This window comes from Sporothrix schenckii, assembly GCF_000961545.1.
Source record: "Sporothrix schenckii 1099-18 chromosome Unknown Cont43, whole genome shotgun sequence".
Classification (NCBI taxonomy): domain Eukaryota; kingdom Fungi; phylum Ascomycota; class Sordariomycetes; order Ophiostomatales; family Ophiostomataceae; genus Sporothrix; species Sporothrix schenckii.
Window position 1 is genome coordinate 2,258,857 of NW_015971144.1, and position 14,757 is coordinate 2,273,613.

The 14,757-nt window shown below is 50.4% G+C and overlaps 1 protein-coding gene across 1 annotated transcript; it reads right to left on the minus strand.

The window, feature by feature from the left end:
• Positions 1–2,269: 2,269 nt before the first annotated feature.
• Positions 2,270–2,740, minus strand: SPSK_02810 (uncharacterized protein; the record flags this gene model as incomplete). Its single annotated transcript, XM_016729674.1, has 1 exon — positions 2,270–2,740. The coding sequence occupies one exon, from the start codon at positions 2,738–2,740 to the stop codon at positions 2,270–2,272; it is 471 nt and encodes a 156-aa protein (XP_016589465.1).
• Between the last annotated feature and the right edge of the window lie 12,017 nt (positions 2,741–14,757).

The window sequence follows — 14,757 nt, forward strand, 5'->3', positions numbered from 1 at the left end:
CGGGTGGGCAGACATGTGGATAAAAGTCAAACTCTGTGAGTGACGTTCAAGAACTCAGGGTTGGCTCGTTCCGTGGGTCTAGACGATGACACAAGGAAAAAAAAACAATCGAAAATGGGAAAAGGAATATGAACGAGTGAGCCAGAAACCTCGTATCTGCGTATCTCACCCGCCCCCTCCACGTAGAAGATGATAAGTATCACTAAATAAAACAAGATTTTTGGGGGGAAAAACAAAAAAAAAAATAACATAGACACGATGCAATACGAGAGAACGTTGAAAACGAGAACAAAAATGTGGCAATGGCAAATGAGATATGGTGATGTGCATCAACTGACAAACCGCATGTACGTACAAGCGCTCGAGCGTTTTTGTTTTCAGAAAAAAAAAACAGAATAAAATAAAATAAAAAAGAGTTGTATACGGAGTGTGATGAATCCCAATGTTGTGATAGTTCTGTGACTTGTTGAAACACAATTTTTCAAAATGCGCAAACGGGAATCAGCCATGTGATAGGCTGGGGAGAGGCGCATCGTCGCCCGCTATCACCATGCCATGGTGTCCAGCATTGGCCAGTGAAAGGCGGTCTCTCAGAGCAAGAACCAAGCGGGCAGCTTTGAGAAAACCGGCGTCCGCCAATGAGAGGGCAACTAGTTGGTGTGAGGTAAGACGTGCCGTCACAAATACCCACGGACAAAAAACAAGTCTTGTACATTGGACAGACAACAGGAAAACGGGGTTTTGGGTTGCCCCAGAATTGTAGTTGGTGTCTACGTAACGTAGTTTACAACATTGTTACTAGGAAAGGGTGAACGTGGATAGAGGAACCTTTTGAAAAACACAATTTTGAGAACGGACCCGGCGCCGGTGTGGATAGATCACGAAGTGGCGTGAGGATGTGAAAACAGAGGCGACGGGTGCGGTGGTATCGAGACGTGACGGGTATTGTGTCAATACTTTTTTGCCATCCTTTTTTCGAGTTGATAAAGTGGTAGTTGATAAAGTAGTTGGTGTTGTCACGTCACTTCTGGCGTTAGTTTGCAGACCGTTGTGTTGTCGATCCGTTTGGGCGAAACGCCCAAACGGACTGGACAGAACAAGAAAGATGTGGTTTCAGCCAAGAACCAATGCAGCTGAGGTGCGTGCATGTTGATTTGCTTCTACATAGAAAAAACCAAATAAAGGTTAGGCCGTGTAGCAATTTTTTTTTTTAGAAAAAAAAAAATAAAGTACGACATATGATTAGTGACATATAAATGAAATAAAAATGAAATTCAACTTTTTTTTTGCTACAAAAACCGCGGTAAAAAAAAGGACACAACAACACATGAACGCTCCCTACGAATCACTGTACCCCAAGACTGATGTTCTCCTCCCACAACTGAACCAGTCAGGCGACGATGTTGCTTGCTCACCTTTTTACATGTGTTCTGGGAGGGTCAGTTGCTGACGCCGCAACCACAGCACCATATCCTCGACATAGATCATAGGATCTCCCAGGTATGATAGGATAGCAATAGCATGGACGAGAGCGGTGGAAACCGGGGTCGACTGTCTTGCAAAGCGGTACGGGAAGTAATTAATACGAAGTAAGAGATATCAGGGTTGAGTGACGTCTGTAATAAGACATGTTCCATAACAACAAGTTGAAACCAGGATAGGGCATAGTGTGGGGTTCTCCAGTCACTGGACTTGGAACCAAGGGACTTCGGATGGTGCTGTTTGGGGCTTGGTAACTACGGCCTGGCCAGCCCCCCAAGTTTGGTGGTAGTCCTGCGCACACTATAAACACTTATCCACCAAGCATAGGATACCAATAAACAGCACAGCCAGCCAATCCAAGAAGCCTCTCAGATGAGGGAACCAGACATGGGGTGTCACAGATGCCATGGCATAAAATTGGCCTCTATGCATGCGGGATTGCACAGCAGACGACGGCTTTAGAATACTTCGTTACCCTGTATTTCGTAGTATCCTATTATTCAGGTACCGTCCCACGCGAAATGCGGTGAAAGGCAACACGCACGACGCAACAATCTCCTGCGCTGTGCGATCAATATTTGGGGGTTGTCACCGCCGCGTCAACCAACAAAAGACCGGCGATGGTCTAGTGTGGTGCGGGTGTGTCTGGCTCTCTGGCTGTGCTGTCTCTGATTGCTGGGCCTCTTCCAACCAACCAGGCGGCGCTGGCCAATGCGTATGCAAAGCACGCCCTCCACGGATGTGCTTTCTCGTCCCTTGTCTTTGGTCGTTCTTGCGTCGCGTTACGCTAGTCAGGCCACTCGCGGATTCGTACGATGCGCGGGCCACTGTCAGATGCGATGTGCAGAAAGGATTTGCGCCTGCTGAACACGGGAGGGGGACGAGGCACGAACGAGGTGAGCAGCATGGACCTTGCTGCACCACGTCCCACGTCCGACAGCAAGAGGCATCCTAAGATACCGTATGTATGCATGCTCTTTGACCTACTGCCGCCCGTTCTCCAGTCTCTGGTCTCCCATTCGAAGACCAAAAGATCAACAGAAGAATTGCAATGCGAGCCAAGTGACCAAGTAGCCCCGGGCCAGAGCGCGCGCTTTGAGCCACAGGCGGCAGTGCGGCGGCCTGTGCCTTGCACGTCTTTGTCTGCTTGGCGGCTTGTCGCTGGCCAATCCGAGGTGTCGTCCACGCTGACTGGCTGGGGGAAAGCGAAAAGGTGGTGTGGGAGGATCCGAAGCGCAGCGACTGAGAGGACCGACATGTCTTCCCACTTGAATCGTTACGTAGTCGGGCAAACGGCGGCTGAGGCGGACTCACTTTGACGGCGGCAAATCTGAAACGCGACGACACCCACACCCAAAAGGCAGAATACATCGATATAGTGTCTGAGGTGGGCTTACGGCGCACTTGTCTGCCAACTCGTGAACTGGCAGGTGTCTCGTCGACAGAAACACAGTGTAGACGTCACAGCGCAATCAAGACAAAACAACATATACGATGCAAACGCCATGAGTGACCCATCGCAATGGACCGTCGGCGAATTCTATTTGGCTAGGGAAATAATCACACGCCACAGACGTCGGACGGGATTGCACCTTCCACACCTTCCATCGAACCTTCCAACTTTCCACTTCAATTCGTTTTTAATATGTGCAGTATTTGACCGTCGGCGTTGGCACCATTTTCGTGCCTGCCCATATTACCCACTGCTGCTGTTAGATTGCGTCGTCGCAAGGAAATCACGACCTGCATTTTCATACTTTACAAGGCACATACGACAGAATTAAGTCGTACTCCGTCACGCATGTCGTATCCCCTCAAACCTTCCTTTCTCGGCCATAGGGGCAAATCGTTATCGACGACCCAAACGATGAACCAGACCCAGTATGTAACAACGACCAAAAAAGGGAGACAGACCAATGCGACCCACAGCTGCCTCGTCTGCGCGCGTGTTCCCCACTGGTGCTGCTTTCCTTTTCGCCTTTCTACCAACGCCTGCGCAAGTCTGACCCGAGTGTATGTTGGTGGTGTTGGTGCTCGTGTTGCTTCGTTCCTTCCTGAAATGGATCATTTGCCGACCCAAAGGCAACCGAGCAGATTGTCTTGACTTTTTCCCTCTGTTCCATGCTTCCCCTTTGCGCTTTCCTTTTGTGCTCTTTCCACTTCAATGACTTTTAGGTTGGCTAGCATTGGCCCGCATGGCAAGAGCAGCCCTAGCCTCTGCGGCGGGGAAGGAAGGAACCAGATGCGGCGTCAGGTCCACAGGGGCACCAAAACGACAAGAGATGGAAACAAAAGTGATCTGTCAAGACTGCCTTCTGCCATCGCCATTGGGTGCAGCGTCTATCATCCCCTCGCCGCCACCGCCACATACCCACCAAATATTGAATCCGTGTGCCTCTGGTCCTCAATTCCTTTGCTTCCCATTTGCCAATGCCGCCAGAGCTGACAGAAGCTGTGCACAGCACAGAGTGCCGACATGGGCGACCCTTTGTGAGAGGCAGCAATCAACAAACGTCTGGCCAATCTGGGGCCTCTTCTCTCGCCACAATGATCCACGGAGACGCTCGACTGCGTCCAGACGTCGGACGACGGCAGTCACAAAAATTGAAAACCACACTCCAACATGGACAAGTAAATACCACGCACATGCAGCAAAAATGATGTCTGGTCGCTGTATCACTCCGGGGAACCACCTGTCCACTCGGTAGGTTTTCTTTGCGTAATGGCGTTTTCTTGGCTTTGGCTTCCTTTTCTTGCTTCCTTTTTCTCGTTTCGTCTTGCTGTGTGTTTTGCTCATGTCCTCCCTCGCGGTCACTGGTAACAGTCGTCTTTCGAGCATACGACGTACGGACTGCCCGGGGCCGCCTAGTCCACATACGGGGAACGCGTGTGCCAAAAAGAGAGCCTTGCTGCATGTGCTGTGCTCATCATAGCTGAGCTAACCCTATCTCTCAGCAAGATACGAAACGATTCTTTGGACTGCCAAAAAGCCCACAGGCCAACGAGAAATACGATAAGTCAAATTTTACGATACGACTGCGAGAAGTAGTCGTGCTACTCTCACCTCCTTCGTTCCCGACAGCGGTAGTTGGCCGTCACCTATGCCAAAAGTCCCCCTCGCGTGTGTTTCACTGGGATGGGTCCCCGAGTGGCTGGCTACGTCTGGACTAGCGGACAGTTTCTTTCAATTGTCGCATTTTTGGTTGTCTTCTCAGAGCGGGTGCGTTGAACAACTCAGAATTGTGTGCTGGAAAAGTCTTTGCCACTGGCTTTGAGCTTCTGTTACGATGGGCCACTGAGGGTCGTCCTGCAAAAATGCCTGGCTCGGCCAGGCCAGGCACACTACGGCGGACACTACGGGACCCATCCGGACTGCAAGGTTGCATTGAAAGACCGACAAAGCAACTGCTCTGCGAAATTTCCGGGGCTGTCGTATTGCCTCCCCAACAGCTCAACTCGTCCAGTTCTCGTTTTCTTACCTACCATACCAGAGGCAAAACAAAAGCCCTTGAAACAGCTACACTGTAGCTCTGGATGGACTGGAGAGCCCGAGATCCCGGCAGCAAAGTCTTGTGCTCACTACAGACAGGCTGCTATTTATGGAGTTTGCCTCGCTGTAAGCTGAGCAATCTTGAGGCTTGGTGTGTTTCCGAGACAGCTTGTCAGAGCATTTGAACGCAGAGGTGAGATAAGTGACTTGTGTAGGGCCAGGCCAGATCAGCAACGGCGTCTATCTGAAGCGAATAAGTCTTGTTTCCCCTCGAGTTTCCAGGCGACTGTATCTCTGCCCACTGCCCCCGCTACGCTACCGACCTAGAAACATCCACAACTAGCTGCAAAGCCTCAGCTCTGGCCTCTCCCAGAGTCTAACTAGACGACACCGTCAGAAAAAAAGTGACACACCATCCTTGGCAAGAAGTTCAAGCCCAGCACCCAAAGAGCTTTTCTCTCGTCACTTCTCCTTGCACTGACGTGTGTGATGTGAGCGACCGCGTCATACAAACAGGGCTTTTTCCCCTCATCCTTGCATTAGTTATCCAAAGCGTGCATGAAAAGGTTCACAAGGTTGTGCCGGGTCCCCTCGACATGCATAACTGCACTAAGATGCATCGTCTATGCTCTTCCTCCACCCAGCTCGGATGCTCTGCTGCTCTGCTCTGCTGCTTTGCATATTGGATACGAATACGGCGAATGTCGCCCTCGACTTGGCTAAGCTCATATCTGCACTGGCTGGCTCCTCCTGGGAAATATCGAAACGACAGGACACAAGTATTTCTGAGCTCACATAAAAGGCAACATCCAACGGAACGGCGACCTGAATTACAAGAAACGTGACCATTTCAAAACGCAGATCCCCATGCAGAAACAAAACGGTCTCGGAAACGAGGCCGCCTTCCGGCCGACTGGACAGGCTGGCCGGAAATAGGAAGCAAGGACAACAGCAGTGTCTGGGCTACCGGTGCAAAAACATGTGCAGGCATGTTGTTGGAACCTGCAAGAACCATGCAAGGTACGGAGTACAGAGAACAAAAGAGAGAGAAATAGCACCTAAATCTCAGCATACACGCCCAGACGGAGATTTGGATACGCTTAAGCGACGGCGAGACATGGGCGAGAAAAACCATATTTTGTCCAGTCTGCCTACATAACCTGCGATAAGCCGTGCCGCAAAATCATCCGCGCAAAAGTATCTTGTATCTTTGAATGTCGCATAATCCTTCCACCTCAAGTCGCCTCGACTCACCTCACTTTTTCGGCTTGTCCAATGTTGCCTGCCTCTGGTTTTGCTGTGCGAACAAGATATCCAAATCAGCGCAATATCCCAGTCGTTTTTTTTTTTGTAATATTCGCTTCCCCGTTCTTTTGCATTCCGGTCTTCGCTTGTCACTTATCACTTCCCAAATCCTCAACCTCGCTCTGCAAATTTCTCCGTTGGGCGGTACCCTGGCCACGGTACCGTACTCCGTAGCCTTTTTGAGGTCCATATGGATATGATAACCCACTACGAAGGCAGCCTGCCGGAGCAGAGGAGAAGGCAGAGAAGACAGAAAAGAAGACAAATTTGACAGTGGTGGCATCCAGAACACAGGTGGCGGTCTTCGAATGGAGCTGGTTGGAATCAACTGGAGTAGCAGAAAGGCTGGACATGGGGAGGCGTGCAACTCTCGAAAGAACTGACCCATTCCCCCCATCGCATTATCACGGATCCAACTCCCGGAGCATGGGTTGTGAGTGGATGCTGCCAAATTGGGGAGGTACTTATTTCGTACTGGGCTTAACGACAGGCCATTTCGGAGACCTGGTCTGTCCATCCATCAACAGAAATGGAGAAGGCAGTACACAGAAATGTCAGCCATGATCCTGACAGCAGTCCATTGACGAGTAGCGCACCCATTCGGGAATAGCTCAGTAGCAACACCCCTGCTCGTCTGGGTCCCCAACTTGAACGTCCACAACGGGGGCCATCTCACATTCAGTTGTATCAAACTGAAGGCGACAAACGACCTGGTCCCTCTTTCGGGTAAGCCAACTTCTCACGGTCTGGCGGGCCCCTGGCCGTCCGTTCCGCCTCGAGGGCCCGAGAGCTACACTGACACGCTGACTACTGACTGTGAAATAGCAAAAGAGCCAACGATGATGCTCGCCACGGAGTTGGGTTCGCAGGATTCTCACCCCAGCGATCGAAAGCCCTTTCTTGTGCAAGTCCCCTCTTTCCGCTGTCTGACAAGATCCACTGCGAGATCCGAGCAATACTTTGATGTGAGAACGAAGAGACAGTAACAGGCACTTGTGGTCTGGGGCAAGTGTTGTTTTTCTCGGTTTCTTCGGTCGGCGTCGTCTTACTTTGCAACAAGAAATGTTCAAAAACGTCCTCGTCGAGACTTACAATTCACAATTCGGCGGTCGGCACCTCTGCCAACACGGTATGTTTCACTCTCACCAACGAGCCCCCATATCGTAGTCGTCGACCCCCCACTGGTTCGGAGCAAACACAAAAAAAAACGTAAATGGATTAACGTGGTTGCTCAAATGAGATCTGCATTATCGGGACCTCTTTGGCACCCCCAAACGCCAGTCATAGTTTGGCCAGATATCGACAAAGATAATGCCTCATAGTCAGTATATTTTTGGTCTCCATTTGTTTTGGGGGAGGGGGAGAAACAGATAATGGTGGACAGTGCAGCGCTGACCACACATCTCACAGCTCTGGTTGGAAAACCGCTCCGCGTCGGCGGTGCGGGAAGGCTGTGTTTGTTCATGCACACCCATTCTCAGCCAATCTCGAGCACAACGGCAGGAGGAAACCAGGCTGTCGTGGTTTGATCTTCCCAGTCGTCAGTGGTTCTCTGGCGATTATGTTCTTGGGGGCACGCCAAACAAAGAAACGACAGTGGTAAGATACGTTTCGCCCATCGGCCTGGCTGACAAGCGAATGGTCAGACGGCAGGCTATGCCCAGACTGGATGGGTTTTTGTAACCCGCTAACAAGGGCCTTCTATGGCGAAGCACTTGTCCCTGAGCGGGCCGTAGCCGTCGTCGTCGTGGCGGGAAACGTTGCCAGCATCACACAAAGAGAAAGGAGCAGGAGGCGCAAACGCTAATGACGTTCTTTTAGTAAATGCTAAACCTCTGTTGCAAGAACGGGCTCAGTGTCGGATACTTTTTCCACTTGCCTTTTGCTCTTTTGCCTTTTCACTTCAGCAATCTTCACTTACACGGATGTATTTTCAACGGTGGTATGTTGGCCGTAGCTGGCATACTCGCTCCCTACATCGTAACATTTCCTGCTTCCATGCTCCCACTGCAAATGATAGGCAGTTACATTTACTTTAATGTCTTGACGTCGCTAACAACTATTTAGTGCTTCTGCCCGCTGTTCTCAGTGAGCATCCTCCATCCGCCATTGGGACAAAAATAGCTGCAAAATTGCAACACGGCCGTACCATATTTAAACAAGACAAGCCAGGAACAAGCACGACCGCGCTGACAGGGATGCAACACTTCTTGTGGTCAGCCATGCAGGACCTTTTCCAATGAACCAGGCAAAGTGCAGGAAAACAGACCATGCCGTTCGCAGACTAGCTGACGACGCTGTTCCTCCAAAAAGCTTCCACTCACACCTTTTACGCATCCTCAGACACCTCTCAGCTTTTCCTGTGAAAAAACGTCTTGCCGAAGGGGTACCCAGGTACTGCTTCGTAGGATATTCTGGAACCATCCACCATCAGCTCCAAAATAATTGCCTGCCCCAGCCCTGTCATTCCATGCTACCGACTGGCAGCCTGGGTCCAGAAAACCCCCGTGTTCCCCGTTTCTCCGTGCGCTATGTGACAGAACTTGGGGCCAGACAAGGTGGAGTGGCTGGGGATGTTTGGGAAAAGAAAGAGGTATGGAGAAAATTTTGTTCTTTCTGTGCCCTGGCCTGTTTGGCTGTGCTCATTGGGAAACCTTTTGTGTCTCTCCAGAGTTGCATTGCATGCTCTCCGTTACCCCATCCGGGATGCTCTCGGTGAGTTACAAACAGACAGGTATCTTTGTTTTTTGATATTTCCGTCAAATCAAGGTGGTGAGTATGCATCAATTACAGTGCATGCAGGTTTATGCAGCGCAAGCAATGTACTCCGGTCAACAGCCCCCATCCCCTGCTGGTGTCTTCATTCCAGCGTCCCCGCATGCTCGATAGCGCCACGTCCACCGAGATGTGTTTTTATTATGCACCCAACGCCTCAGGGCCTGACCACAGGGCAAATAACACTTGCAGAGTAGAAGCAAAAAAGAGAAGCAATACAGGAAATGACTTGAAAACACCAAAGGCGGCCGCCAGGCCAGAATCATCTCCTCCGCAGTTCCCGCTTCGGGTCAGGTCTCGACGTTAGTGCGATTGCTAGCAACATTGGGGGAAGAGATAAGGGACCAGCAACAAGAGCATTCGCCATGAATGCTTCTAGTGGCGCCCGCAATCAGTCTACGGAGGTACGATGTCGCTCCAGTTGGTTGTTCTTCTCCCGGTGGTCGACCTTGAACTTGCCACCCAAAAAGTTATGGAGATATGGAGCCGATTTGATGAAGGAACCAGCAACAACCCCAGCCAAAAGTCAACTGTGCAACCGGCCCTGGCCGACGCCAAACTTGGATAAGAGTTCTTTGCAGGGGCTGGGGCCGGGGGTTGCTTTTTTTCATATGGGCCTTCTCCATCTGGTTCGCACATCGCTGGATGGCGACCATCTGGTTGTGGCCAGGGCCAGCAATAGGTCTGTTGGCCAGGCCAGTGGGAGGGCCCGAGATTGGGTGGCCCGGAAGGATTCTGGAGAGAGACGCGGACAGCAATTGGCCAAAGAGCAGCGCTGATGAGCACAAGCTCAATCGCAAACACAAAAACAGAAATGATGGGCACAACAAAACCAGAAGAAAACGACCCCCAGTCCGGTTAACAAAAAAATAGGCCGTGATCGAGGCCGGACTACGAATACTTCGTTGAATCTCACCGTGCTTGCCACAGGGCGATCTCATCGTTCATGGGGAACGCGGGCGAGGTTGAGATAGCTTCCATACGGAGGCAGATGTCTGTGCCACTATCAGTGGATGATTGTGGGTTAGCATCCCAACCGGAGATGTTTGTGTCGACTTGTCTCGCCTCAAACCCGACCGCAGCTATCCGCTTGTCGCTTTGGACGTTTATCGTTTGGTGGCGTCAAATTGCCTATCTCTCATTTTTCTGACAATGGGACTTTACTATGTACAGTTCGTGTCTTTGGTCCCAATCCGTCAAAGTGGCTGTTTGGCAGCATGCATCGTCCTGCAGGAAGACTGGTAGGCTGCAGGGTACGAATTGGCGTTGGACGCTCAAGCACATGAAAAATTGAGCCGACTTGCAGACGAAACAACTCAAAAATGCACCAAGACCCTGGTCCTGCATGACGCTAGTGCAGGAACGGGGCGGAGAAAGAAGGCAAGGAAACGAAGAGAGTCGCTGTGGGAGAGGAGACAGAAGGACGGGCGTTCTGGCCAATTGGGGCCGTTTCCGTCAATGATGGAAAAGAAAGAAAAAGCCACAGACAAGACAGTGGCCGTTGGAGGGCCTTCCAACGTTTCCAACGGTACGACCAATAATGGTAGCACTTTTCCAGTGTCTGTCACATCATGTCTGCCCTATCGCGTTGTTTCTCTTGACCAGGTGGAGCCGACGAGTAGCAGCTTCATTTTTCCCTCTCTGTTGCTTTCTTCTTCTTCTCACTCATTCTCTGTCTCTCTTTCCCACAGGAAGCAGCATCCTACCAAGATAAACAGACATCTGTGTGGCCCCTACCACAGGCTCTTGGGGACTTTGTGGCGAATTCGGCCCCATATCAAGAAAAGAATACGACTCACAGAAAGGGCGAAAGCAAACCGTCCAAAAATAACGACATCCGAAAGCCAGAGGCAAAAAAGTGGGCTGGGCCCAATTTCCGATATTTATTACGGACCACGGAGGAGACTGCCTGAGTATCAATGGATCAATGATCTCTATTTTCTTTCCGGGGTGGATGCAAGAACGAGTGAACCTAGTGGCGACGAGCGCGCGGGGTCATGCCGTTTACGAACCAGCTTCGTTTTTGTTGTCGCCTCGTCGCTGCATTGTTTCGAACTGGGCTCGCTGGGCTTAGATTGTTTACTTTTTGTTATTTGTTTTGCAATTTGCCATCGTCTCCCACTTCCTTGGGATTGCGTTCCACTTACTAGGGGTTTACGACAACTTCCATCATCTCGGCATATCTGTTTTCTGCTTCGTTTGCACGACTTGCCTTCACACGCCCCCCTGGCCATGTTAAAGAAAAGGAAAAGAAATGCCACAAAACAGCCGGGCGCTTGAAATCGGCGAGATGCTGCACGAATAATTGCGAACTGTTCCAAAAGTGGGGATGGAACAAAAGGCAGAAAAACATGAATACGGCAATGGCTTCGTGAATGTGGAAAGTTGCCAACCACACTGACCTCCGAGGATATTTCATCAACATTTGGTCGGGACCCGGCAATAATGGAAACGAGTTGCGCCATAGCGCAACCACGAAAACCGAGGAATCTAAAAGACCGGACAAGATGTCGATTTTCGCCTGAACAGTCTTGGCCAGGTACCTAAGCTACTTTGTAAATGGGTTGAAAGAGGTCCGAGGAAACTTTAGGATTACTTGTCGACTTTTTTCTACTGTTTTATCTTAAGGAACAGGAGCAATAAAGACAGCCCGCGCTCGTCCCAATAACGCCTTCCCTCAATCGTCCAAGGTAAACGGATTATGAAGCATGTACATTGTCTGTAAATCCGTACCTTGTCAAACATGTGTTTTCCATGCTTTCCTTCAGGCCTCTTGGCCTCGTTGTCGGCATTTTTGTCTCGCCGGTCATACCCTTGACTGATTTGCAGGTTTCGCGGATTTCGCAGGTTTGGCAGGTTGTCAGATCATATCACCTTCCGCAAACAGCAAAATGTGGATTCTGCAATGCATTCCCTCGTGAAGAAGGGCCGTTGCTACGGAAGTTAGTCTACTCTCGAATGTTCTGGGGAGATGATATGGTAACGATACTACGATACCAAAGATGAGAGGTACCAGCCTTCTAGAATCTCTTGCTGGCACGCCAGGACGAAACGACGCCGGCCACGAAAGATTTATCTGGTCTGCGCTCCGTTCTCCATTTTCCGTACTTTCGTTCACACTCTTCCACACGATCTTTCTTCTCACGCCCAATATAACGATATGGAGCATTAGCGTCTTCCTTGAGGCGAGAGGGTGTATAAGGGTCCTCTTTTCTCATCGCTCTCTCTTGCATTCTTGGTGCTCTTCACTCTTGTCTCTAAGTTTTCTTCCCTGCTAGTTCGAGAAGCCAGGAACAGGAACCCAAGAAAATGCGGAGAAGGCCGCCGGGAATTTCACCGAACGGGGCCACCCCAAGCCTTTTGCAGACTTGGGGGCGGACAACTGAAAATCTGAGAACGGAGAAAGAGACGAAGCGACGAGTCGAAGTCCGGAAAACGGGTTAAGACGAAAAGGGAAAGAAAAGGCGCCCAAACGAAATAGTTTAAAAAAGAGTTCGACGGGCTCGGTGGAGACAAGCGATGGAGACAAGAAACGAAGCAAAAGGAAAGAGAAAAAAAAAAGAGGAAAGAACAAAAATAATCCATGGCGACAATCAGGCGTCTTGGCTGGCCAAAACAGCCGTCGTCTTCCCACGTGGGCCAGAGAGACAAGATGGAGAGGTTGAAGAAAACAATTGGAGCGCAGGAGCACACAAAGTGCAAAACCACATCAGTCTAAGAACGTCGGACAGGTACTGTTTTGCATGACCGAGCAGACGGGAACCATGCAGTCCCATGTCCCTTCTACATGTACCCAGAACCACAGCACTGGGGGCCGGCAGATGGCAAGTGCAGATGGGGAACGAGGTGTGGGTGTTGAGAAAGTACGACAGGACGACGTACAGAACGACAGGCGAAAGAAAGAGGAGACGAGAATAATAAGAAGACGTGAGAAATCATTGCCCCCCTGCCATGCAGATTGCGCATTTTGAAGACGGAAACTGGCTCCAAAATAACGATGCCTACTCCGTACATGTACACCTGGTCATGGTCCTGGGAATGGAGGAGTCCTGAGTGGGCCTTTTTACGTAAGTTTTGCGATTGCGACGTCAAGGACTTAAAGCACGTGTTGCACAGAAGACGACAAAATGGCTGGGTAGCGTTCTCATGTCTGCGGCGACACATTTTTGTGTGTGGTCTTGGCAGGTTCCGTACTACAAGTAAGGTTGGATGAAACGCAGCGAAATTGAACGACAAAGAGATTTCATGACAAAAATGAACATGTTTTTCCTTGTTACAAGAGTATTTCCAAATGAGAAGAGGTTCCAGAGTGAGGAGACTCTGACTGGAATGGAAGGAACGGGTGGCAGGGGATGGCTTTGGATAGAAGGAGAAGACATGGAAGGGAAGGGAGCGGGCGGCGGGAAGCTCCCGCTCCGCTACAGCTTAGGACCCTTTGGGCAGGCCAAGCGTATCAGCCGTTGATAACGGCAAGAGCAACTGAGACAAAAATGGAAGGAAAGAACAACCCGACCCGTCTTCCATGCCAGCTAGTGCGAAGACAAGCAAAATCAAAAAGTACCCAAAGTAACCCACATGAGGACCGGGCACACCAGCAAGAAGGAAAGAACAGCCATTCTGGCTGTCCTTTTTAATGTTCCTTATTTTTACTCACTTCGTTTTCTCTTCTCGTCTTATGATTTTGCCTCCCAATGTGGCAGAAGAACTTTTCTCATTGCGATGAAGTGCTGTGCACAGTATCAACGGACGCGAATGGATGCGTACAGACGCCGAGTGGGAAAGGAGACGGATTAAGAAGGTCAGCGTGCCGGCCGGTCAAAGTCTGGTAAAGTTGGCCGAAATATGCGATAGGAACTTGATATAACAGACATCCGGGTACGACAATGAAACAAAAGGCTGGACTTTGAAGCTGGTGAATTGGACAGCGGTGCATGGACGCGGGCCGGAAAACAGCACGACGAGCTGAAAATCATGATATTCAAATGGCAGTGTCCAAAAAGGACAAGCTACACCAAAAGGGACGGCGATGAAAAACCATTGGCCTCGTTGACCTAGAGGGTGTGTGTTTAGATGAACCATCTAGCAAAGCCCAGGAGTCCATGCACGATGCCAATATGCCCATGTTTGGCCATGAAGCTGTATATGCGGAGTATGTCGGCTGCTTTGACGAAGACGCCTTTCCTCTTCCACGACATCGGCGTCGCCATCTCTTTTCCTGATCGCTTCTCATTTGCCTGCTCATTTGGGACTGCTGCAGAGAGTCTCTTAGCGTCCTTCTAGCGTCCCCTTCTGTCCTGTCCAAGCAACAAGCGTCGAAAGTGAAATGGAGTTCTCTTGGCCGGAAGCCACCTCTTCCGATCTCTGTCAACCTCCGACGTGGCCAGTCATCGAATCTGTCCATAGCTGAAGTCGTCTGGCGCACTTCAAATGGTGAGCAGAGCGCTAACGCCGCTCTATTCTTGCTTCTTATTCTTGGTGACTTTGACACTGCATCTGGTTGGTTGCGTGTGCACAGGAAACTAAGGTTCAATGAGGAAAGGTGAGCCTGGGATAAGACGAGCTGGATGAGGATGGACGATGTTTTGAAAAACTCAAATCAAGCTGCATCTTCTACGATCGTCTTGCCCATGTGCCCTGGTCGCTGCCCAAATTGGGGCCAAAATCGTGTTATGGAGACTCACTACGATCTACTCGCTCACTCTGGG